Raw genomic sequence first — 9,659 nt, 5'->3', positions numbered from 1 at the left:
GAAACTTAACCTCTACCGGCTTCCTTCATGCTGGACACAGAAGACATACGAACTACCTCTACCTTCTTCATGGCTGGACGACACAGAGACATCCGCTACCTATCTACGCTCTACCTTCCTTCATGCTGGACACACAGAGACATAGAAATGGTATACCAACAGGTCGTTCCTGACTCTCTGGGACATGAGGCACATTGCCAAATGTTTGCCACGTGACTTTCTTCGTTTCACTATGTACATGTACTCAATGCTCTGTGCGACGCTTTGGCTCACACAAAGGTGAGCAAAATGGCAACAATATGGACAGATTGATGTACAGTGCCATGTTAGTGTATATACCAACGCCAGACTCTCTGTATAAGGGTTATGCCTGCACGTACCATTGGTGAACATAGCCTCGCACGGATTAGGCTTGCTGGTGATATCTTGAAAGTTAGGAGGAGCGATAACCATATAGACTTGTAGTTTGTCATTGCCTCAAATTGGTGTTGTTATAAATCCAGTTCTAGCGATTAGCACTGTAGGTGCAATAGTACACTCGCGCGCGCATGAGAAGTAGTGTACAGCAGTCGCTAGCGACTTCGAGTATGTGTCATGTACCTTTTCAGTGTTGGATCTTGGCGCGTTAATAGTTAAACCGGTGACCGGTTATTTGATAATAAGCTAACCTTGTTGGTGTGATTGTTTATCAGGGTGTGTGATAGATATAAGGACTGGGATTGCTTGAGCACGTATGTAGTGTTCATACGTACCGTGGCGTGTTCAAAAAAATGACAGAGCTGGCATTGGTACCTTGGGGTGGTATGTACCACTGGGGGTAAAAGTAATGGCGTCTGGATAGAGCTGGGAGTCTGTCCATGATAACCTCCTGTTCTTGGGGGTAAAGAGAATGATAGAGCTGGATGTCCGACTAGATAGCTCGTCATGTTCGGCTTGGTGTTAGGCCAGAGTAAAGAGGCGCTAATGGATATATCATGAGTCTGATATCACGTGTCACTGTCAGCTGGGGTATAAACTCCTAAGCTCCAGGTACTTTAGACTGTCGCATGTCATGTTACTATGGGGTATCCGATAATGAAGGCTGCGTTTACTTATGTATCACTCCCCAGGTTACACATGAAGTGTCTAGTGATCATGTCACACAGTCGTTGGCAGTATCATATATATTAACCAAAGGACAAGACCTATAGAAGATTAGAGAGCCTCCAAAACGCGCCGTAGTGTCCAATTGGTGTTACCTCCATGGGGTAAAATAAGCTCGCGGACTTAGGACTTAACTCTTGTAGTGTTCAATGTACAGCTACTAAGATGGGGTAAATAAGGCTAGTAGTGGATTAGACTTGTAAGTTGTCATCCAGTACTTTGGGGTAAATCTAAGGTCTGGAATTAGAACTGTTTATGTAATTGGTCATGTGTAACCCTTGGGTGTTATAAATTTAATAAGAGAAATAAGATGCTGGGGAAGGCTATTAATAATTAATACGATTGCCTCAGGCTCCCCGCCCCTGTGTAGGTGTCATAAGTGGTGTACCGGTGTGGTATGATTAGAATAAGGATGACTCTACCGGTAATGTTACCACGGATACGTTCAGTAGGCTACCGGTAATGTTACCACGGCTACGTTCAGTACGCTACCGGTAATGTTACCACGGCTACGTTCAGTACGCTACCGGTAAGGTTACCACGGCTACGTTCAATAGGCGAACGTTGCAGATAGACATTCTATGAATAGAGCCGACGATATTCCTTATTCAACATGTCAGAGAGGCATGTTTGTTCTACATAGCATTTTCTATCTGAATGTTCCAAAACATTGCTTCCTGCTGAACGCGGCCCCCAAGGTCGTTAGCTATAACTTGCTAGTGAGGTAACATGGTGTAGCTTAACCGGTTGTTTAATGGTCCAGTCYGTACGGTAGCCTATAAGGGCCAGAATCAAGCAGTTTCCGGCAAGTAACCAAGTTTTAGAACTGCCCACCATTATGCTTTATGAGTTTAAAATGCATCCTGCCAATGCACCAATAGAAATAACTCTCCGGTATTATGGGTCATGTCTTTTGTACGGTAGCCTATAAGGGCCAGAATCAAGCAGTTTTCTCAGAGTAAAAAGAGGGATACTTGGCTTACATTGGTTACAGAACCTGTAAATGAAATGTAGTGGGAAAAGTGGGAGGGTTGAGAGAGACTGCAAATTCAAAAGACCACCTACTTTTCTAGAGCCTACTTGAGAGAAATGAAAACAGACTGTTGTTTTACTATTAAACTCGAAAGAAATGAAATATTTGCTCCCTTGTGAAAGATACCCTCGTCTCAATGGTGAGTGCCCTGCTTAAATAAAGGGAAAGCAACAAACAAAATGGTGGTTAGTGTGTGTGTGTGTGTGTGTGTGTGTGTGTGTGTGTGCGTGCGTGCGTGCGTGCGTGCGTGCGTGCGTGCGTGCGTGCGTAAAGGACGTTGGTTTCTTACCTCGGGTTCTGGGATGCTCACCTCTGGCGTACCGTCTGGCTTGTCGCTAACGTAGCTCGGGTCAACGTAGATCTCCTCGTTGCTCTCGACGACTACGTCACTAACAGGGATGGCCTGCTCAGGTGATTCAACAACATCCTCCACCTCTACGTGCCTACAGAGTACAGGTGTGACATTTTGAGAAGTCTAAATTGGATCCTTGGGATGTCCAACTCTGATGTCACCCCGTTGAAGTTTAAATGGTGCAAGTGGAACTCGAGTCTCTTTTTAACCTCGTTTACCTCCTGATTTACTTAATAGAAGGCACATCTCAATAGGTGGTCCAGGTAAGTCATGATTCAGATCACAGATTCACTATGTGAAGTTTGCAGTTGTGCCAACAAAAAAAACTATTTTGAGTTTTTTAAATTAGATTTTACCCTTTAGTCTACTTTATTGTATTTATACTTGGAATATCGCTCTTCAACAGTAAAAGTTCCAAAATCSCTGGAGGACTTCTTTAAGGTTAAGGTAATCTTGTTCCCAGACATAGCTGCCCAAATGCGTGAAGAGTCTGGTAGACCCAACGCGTCAAACTTGGCCTTCATTAGCCGATAGAGAAAGACTGGGAGAAAACTCATAGGCATTGGCTTAATCTACCAAACCATTATAAAATGGCGTGTTCGGATACTGTAAGCTGATTGGTTAATAGCAGGGAGTTATAGCACTACAATCTCCGTATTCCCCCGGGGTAATGCCAGTTCACAGTTCCATTAGATGTATCAATGCACGTCCACTAGCCCAGCCAGTCAATTTATAAACTTCATCTCCCATGTAAAAAAACGTGTCTCGACATTATTTCCTCAACCTACTAGGCTAGCATTCGGATTGCGACAGTTAGGGTCTAAACCTTCCTGGGTTTCTTTTTCAATCTCCACGAATAAGAACGTGACGAGACTGACAGCTTCTGTGAGCCAATTAATTATAATTAATTAATTAATTATAAGGATCGTTATAATGGATATATCCAATTAAATGTCAATAGAAAACAAAATGGTAAAAGAAACGAAAGTGCACATAGTTTTCTGTAATTTCAGATGCTTGATGTGATCATCAGCTTTAGTTGGCTAGCTAGAAAATTAGTAACTAGCCTCTATAGCTACATGCCAATTATTTTTATTTGCATAGCAACCATTGCAAATAGAATGGATGGAATGAACTTCAGAATCACAGAACTAACGACTGGCTTTTGTTAAATTGTATATACAATTTTTTTTTTTTTTAATTAAAAACTGAAATATCAAATTTACATAAGTATTCAGACCTTTTACTCAGTACTTTGTTGAAGCACCTTTGGCAGCAATTACAGCCTCGAGTGTTCTTGGGTATGAAGCTACAAGCTTGGCACACCTGTATTTGGGTAGTTTCTCCCATTCTTCTCTGTAGATCCTCTCAAGCTCTGTCAGGTTGGATCGGGAGTGTTGCTGCACAGCTATTTTCAGGTCTCTCCAGAGCTGTTTGATCGGGTTCAATTCCAGGCTCTGGCTGGGCCACTCAAGAACATTTAGAGACTTGTCTCAAAGCCACTCCTGCGTTGTCTTGGCTGTGTGCTTAGGGTCGTTGTCCTGTTGGAAGGTGAACCTTCGCCCCAGTCTGAGGTCCTGAGTGTTCTGGAGCAGGTTTTCATCAAGGATCTCTCTGTACTCTACTCCATTCACCTTTCTGTCGATCCTGACTAGTCTCCCAGTCCATTCTGCTGAAAAACTTCCCCACAGCATGATGCTGCCACCACCATGCTTCAACGTTAGGATGGTGCCAGGTTTCCTCCAGACGTGACGCTTGGCATTCAGGCCAAAGAGTTCATTCTTGGTTTCATCAGACCAGAGAATCTTGTTTCTGATGGTCTGAGAGTCCTTTAGGTGCCTTTTGGCAAACTCCAAGCGGGCTGTCATGTTCCTTTTACTGAGTGGCTTCTGTCTGGCCACTCTACCATAAAGACCTGATTGGTGGAGTGCTGCAGAGGTGGATGGTTCTCCCATCTCCACAGAGGAACTCTGGAGCTCTGTCAGAGTGACCATCGGGTTCTTGGTCACCTCTCTGACCAAGGCCCTTCTCCCCCGATTGCTCAATTCAGCCAGCTCTATGAAGAGTCTTGGTGGTTCCACACTTCTTCCATTTGAAGAATGATGGAGGCCATTGTGTTCTTGAGGACCTTCAATGCTGCAGAAATGTTTTGGTACCCATCCCCAGATCTGTGCCTCGTCACAGTCCTCTCTCGGAGCTCTACGGACAATTCCTTCGACCTCATGGCTTGGTTTTTGCTCTGACATGCTCTGTCAACTGTGGGACCTTATATAGACAGGTGTGTGCCTTTCCAAATCATGTCCAATCAATTGAATTTACCACAGGTGGACTCCAATCAAGTTGTAGAAACATCTCAAGGATGAACAATGGAAACAGGATGCACCTGAGCTCAATTTTGAGTCTCATACTTCTATAAATAAGGTATTTCTGTTTTTTTTWTTTTTWACAAATTTGCAACAAAAAATAAAATAATGAAACCTGTTTTCGTGTTGTCATTATGCAGTATTGTGTGTAGATTGATGAGGGAAAAGAGTTATTTAATACATTTTATAATAAGGCTGTAACGTAACAAAACGTGGCTGAAGTCCAGGGACGAGGGAAGAAGTCATGTTTTAGGGACGTACAGGATAGGACTAACTGAGTTTACATTGAATATGAACGCTGTGTTATTTTGTATACCGCATTTACAACAACCCAGAGGGGTTTACTTCAAAGTGGTATCAATAAATTAGCCAGCTAACAGATTGTCTGGTTCATTAGGAAAGATAGATAAAATGAAGATATGTGTTTGGGGTCAATCAGATTTTGTAAAGTTATTTCAGAATATTTATGCGGCTGTGCAGTTTTCCCCTCTGGTTCCAGTAGAGTAGGATTAGCATGGTTTACCTCTTGATCTGTCCCACCATGGATACTCGTGCTGATTCCCGGTTCCTGATCTGACCGCTCTTAACACTGAAGGAGAGAGCACACACACACACACACACACACACACACACACCACTACACACACAACACACCACCACACACACACAACTCACACACACACCACACACAACACTCACAACACACACACCACAGAGAGAGAGAGAACAGGAACTGTTTGAAGCAAAGAGCACTACCAGCACTGTGAAACAGTAGCATTAGCTCAGCACTCTATTGGAACCGCAACTGTGAAACACTGTAAACGATAGCATAGCAAGGCACTCTATGGAAACAGCACTGACCAGCACTGTGAAACTGAACGTAGCTTAGGCATTACATCTGGAACAGCACTTACAGCACTGTGAAACACTGAAACGTAGCATAGCATAGCATCTTGGAACAGACCGATTATAATAATAATAACAATACATGATATTTCTATAGACTGTCTTTGAAACACAACCTAACGTTAAGAAGTGGTGTATTGCTGAACGCTCCTCACCTCCACTCTATGGCATGGGCAATAGACTCAAAAGACTTGGGTCGTCCTTTCAGGAAGTTCTGCATGCTGTGTAGCATCTCCATGGCACTGCCTAGAGAGGGAGCGAGAGAGAGAGAGACGCCACAGAGCCCCAGGACAGCAACACAATTAGACCCAACCAAATCATGAGAAAACAAAAAGATAATTACTTGACACATTGGAAAGACAAAATGAAAAAACTGAGCAAACTAGAATGCTATTTGGCCCTAAACAGAGAGCACACAGTGGCAGAATACCTGACCACTGTGACTGACCCAAACTTAAGGAAAGCTTTGACTATGTACAGACTCAGTGAGCATAGCCTTGCTATTGAGAGAGGCTGCTGTAGGCAGATCTGGCTCTCAAGAGAAGACAGGCTATGTGCCACACTGCCCACAAAATGAGGTGGAAACTGAGCTGCACTTCCTAACCTGCCAAATTTATGACCATATTAGAGACACATATTTCCCTCAGATTACTAACGGTATGGACTGTGCCCTACCTTCCACCACGTCGATCACCACCAGTCCTACAGTAGTGGGGAGGAGCCTGCTGCTGAACGGTATGGGACTGGGCCCTACCTTCCACCACGTCGATCACCACCAGTCCTACAGTAGTGGGGAGGAGCATGCTGGAGGCGGTGTGGACAGCGATGGCCCCGCCCATACTGTGACCAACCAGGACGATGGGGGGAGGGGCCTCTCCGTAGCACGCTCGCACCACATTGGCCACATCCCTAGGAGTGGCGGGACAAGAGGGACAGGTGATGTACAGGTGAGAGGTAAAGGGACAGGTGATGTACAGGTGAGAGGTAGAGGGTCAGGTGATGTACAGGTGAGAGGTAGAGGGACAGGTGATGTACAGGTGAGAGGTAGAGGGACAGGAAGTTATGAAGTTATGTTTTCTTCTTACCTAGACATGGTCTGTGTGGAGAGGTCGTCTGACTGACGTACCTGGGTGGAACCTGGAGAGCAGGAGAGGTGAACGCGTTCTGTAAACATTGGGTTTTGAAGTCTTTATGATATGACTATATAAAACACTATGGACGCGGATCCAAAATGGCACCCTTATTGCCATGACTAGTCCACTACAATCAARTAGAGTGGCATTCTGAGATGACCTTTGGTCTCTGAACTCACCGTGACCCCTGAGGTCCATGGCCAGCACCCTGCAGGTCACCCTACTGGCTATGGCTGTCTGGAGACCGAGGAGATGGAGCGACAGATAAACGAGAAAAATGGGTATTATAACAGGAATGGAAATCTCAAATGTTGGCCAGGAGATAAGCCCAGAGTTTATAGATGACGTGGAGACCGTATGGACAGTTCAGACAGAAGCAAAAGAAAACAGACATGATTTTTTTTACAAGAATGGGAAAAGTGTGTAAGCAGTTTCAAACMCTGGTCAGTAAAAACACACAAAAAAAATGTATTTTTTTGTCTAGACAGTTTAAGAGTAATGGGCCAGGCAGGACTGAACCCTGTGGAACGCATGTAACCCTACAGGGTTGTGAACATTGTTCACCAAGCTGTAAATAGTATTGTAAAGATAGTAGACTCACAGTAAAAACAGCCCAGGACAAGGCAGAGTGTCCTCCTCCGTGCAGCAGAACCAGCAGAGGTCCGTCAGTACCGTTTCTGTAGACCCTGAACACATCTCTTGTTTCTGATGGTCCGACTGGGATGTCCTCCGACTGGTCAAAATACTGCCTCCACGACACCGCTGAGTAACTGGCGGAGGACAATACACAGAGTTAGTGTGTGTGTGTAAAATCTAATTTTATTTGTCACATGCGCCAAATACAACAGGTGTAGACTTTCCAACAATGCTGAGTTCAAAATGAGCAAAAAAATATGTTTTATAGTAACACATTGTGTGTGTGTGTGTGTGTGTGTGTGTGTATAGCCTGTGTGTGTGTGTGTGTATAGCCTGTCTGTGAAATGTGGATATGATCGATTATCAATGACTCTTACAAGAAAAGACGGTGAAATATATTATTTATCAGCTTTCTGCCGGTGATTCTATCCCATTCTAGAATGCATACAGACCCCTCTAGATTAGAACACTAGACTAGAACGTAGACAGAACCCTCTAGATTAAAAACAACAGAACACTAGACTACAACACAGACAGAACCCTCGAGAACACAGAACATTAGAACACAGACAGAACACTTAGTCTAAAACACAGAACATTAGACTTTTACACTGACAGAACCTTCGAGAACACTAGACTAGAACACAGACAGAACCCTCTAGAACACAGAACACTAGACTATAATATAGACAGAACCCTCTAGAACACAGAACACTAGACTATAATATAGACAGAACCCTCTAGAACACTAGACTAGAACACAGAACACTAGACTATAATATAGACAGAATCCTCTAGAACACAGAACACTGGATTAGAATATAGACAGAACCCTCTAGAACACAGAACACTAGATTAGAACAGAGACAGAACAGTCAAGATTAAAACAACTGAACACTCTAGAACACAAAACACACTAGACTAAAACGTTTGGCAGAATTCTCAGGAAACAGAACACTTTAGAACACAGACAGAACCCTCTAGAATATAACTCACTTCTCTGTGTCGAAGCTGTCCTCCCACATCCTCCTGGGTGGCAGTGGACAGGTGTCAGGCTCAGCCTGTGTCTCTGGCTGGGGGTCCTCGGGTACCTTCAGGGGCTCTTCACCAGGTAGCTGGGGCTCTGCTACAGGCAGCGTCGGGTCTGCAGCAGGGTGTGGTAGCTGGGGGTAATCTGCCGGCTGTGGGGCTCCTAGACCTAGAGAACTAGTCTCCACCTCACTGCGTACCTCTGCCATCGACCAAATGACATCTAACCATGTGGCACGAAGCCTAAGTACCCACCAAGTACACTACAAGTACCTGACAGGACAATGTGTGGGCTTCGTCCCAAATCGCACCCTTTTCCCTATATAGTGCACTACTTTTGACCAGGGTCATCGGGTCAAGCAACGCATTATATGAGGAAGAAGTGCACTATATAGGGAATATGCTACCATTTGGGATACAGTCCTAGACAGATGGTGCGGACAGGTAGCATCTGGGATAGAGCGTCCTATTGGTTAAGGGCCCTGGGGAGTGTGTGACTTAGGTGACTGCTGACCAATGGTGTACCTCCAGAGAAGGCTGTGTGAGACGGTATGATGTGCTGGGAGAGAATTCTAGAACTAAGGGATGATTTTAGAATCTAACGTTTGGGAATTAAAGGGGAAATCAGCATTTGTTACATATATTTTTTTTTAAACTTATAACTTTATTATATATATCCATTGATTGTTGAAGAATATAACTTATAAATGCCTCATGAGCTTAGTTCAACTGTCACACTCCATGAGAACCCCAAAATATAAGCTTGTTTAACTCCAATGTTTGTAAACAAAGTAAATATAAACAAACACTATATACCAAACACTAACGAAACATGGTTAAATTATCATATCGAGTTTTTATTAGTCCTGCGGGGTCACAGCCATCTATTATCCCAACTCCCCTTCTGGGGGCGGGGTCACAGCCAGCCATTATCCCAACTCCTCCTTCAGGGGGCGGGGTCACAGCCAGCCATTATCCCAACTCCTCCTTCTGGGGGTGGGGTCACAGCCAGCCATTATCCCAACTCCTCCTTCGTGGGGGCGGTCACAGCCAGCCATCTCTCT

At 44.4% G+C, this 9,659-nt stretch overlaps 1 protein-coding gene across 1 annotated transcript in view; it reads right to left on the bottom strand.

Annotated features, from left to right (window-relative positions):
- LOC112074029 (protein phosphatase methylesterase 1) overlaps positions 1 to 8,850 on the bottom strand; it is a 16,949-nt gene extending 8,099 nt beyond the window's left edge. The window contains exons 1-8 of the mRNA XM_070440363.1: positions 8,563 to 8,850; positions 7,532 to 7,700; positions 7,110 to 7,167; positions 6,883 to 6,934; positions 6,552 to 6,706; positions 5,953 to 6,043; positions 5,415 to 5,480; positions 2,466 to 2,619 (exon numbers count right to left, since the gene is read on the bottom strand). Of these exons, the coding sequence (XP_070296464.1) occupies positions 2,466 to 2,619; positions 5,415 to 5,480; positions 5,953 to 6,043; positions 6,552 to 6,706; positions 6,883 to 6,934; positions 7,110 to 7,167; positions 7,532 to 7,700; positions 8,563 to 8,804 (987 nt within the window). The 5' untranslated portion in view covers positions 8,805 to 8,850. The remainder of the gene's footprint in view (positions 1 to 2,465; positions 2,620 to 5,414; positions 5,481 to 5,952; positions 6,044 to 6,551; positions 6,707 to 6,882; positions 6,935 to 7,109; positions 7,168 to 7,531; positions 7,701 to 8,562) is intronic.
- Positions 8,851 to 9,659: the final 809 nt, after the last annotated feature.

Source organism: Salvelinus sp. IW2-2015, unplaced genomic scaffold, assembly GCF_002910315.2.
Source record: "Salvelinus sp. IW2-2015 unplaced genomic scaffold, ASM291031v2 Un_scaffold2468, whole genome shotgun sequence".
NCBI classification, from domain to species: Eukaryota; Metazoa; Chordata; class Actinopteri; order Salmoniformes; family Salmonidae; genus Salvelinus; species Salvelinus sp. IW2-2015.
This window is presented reverse-complemented; position numbering and strand designations above follow the sequence as displayed.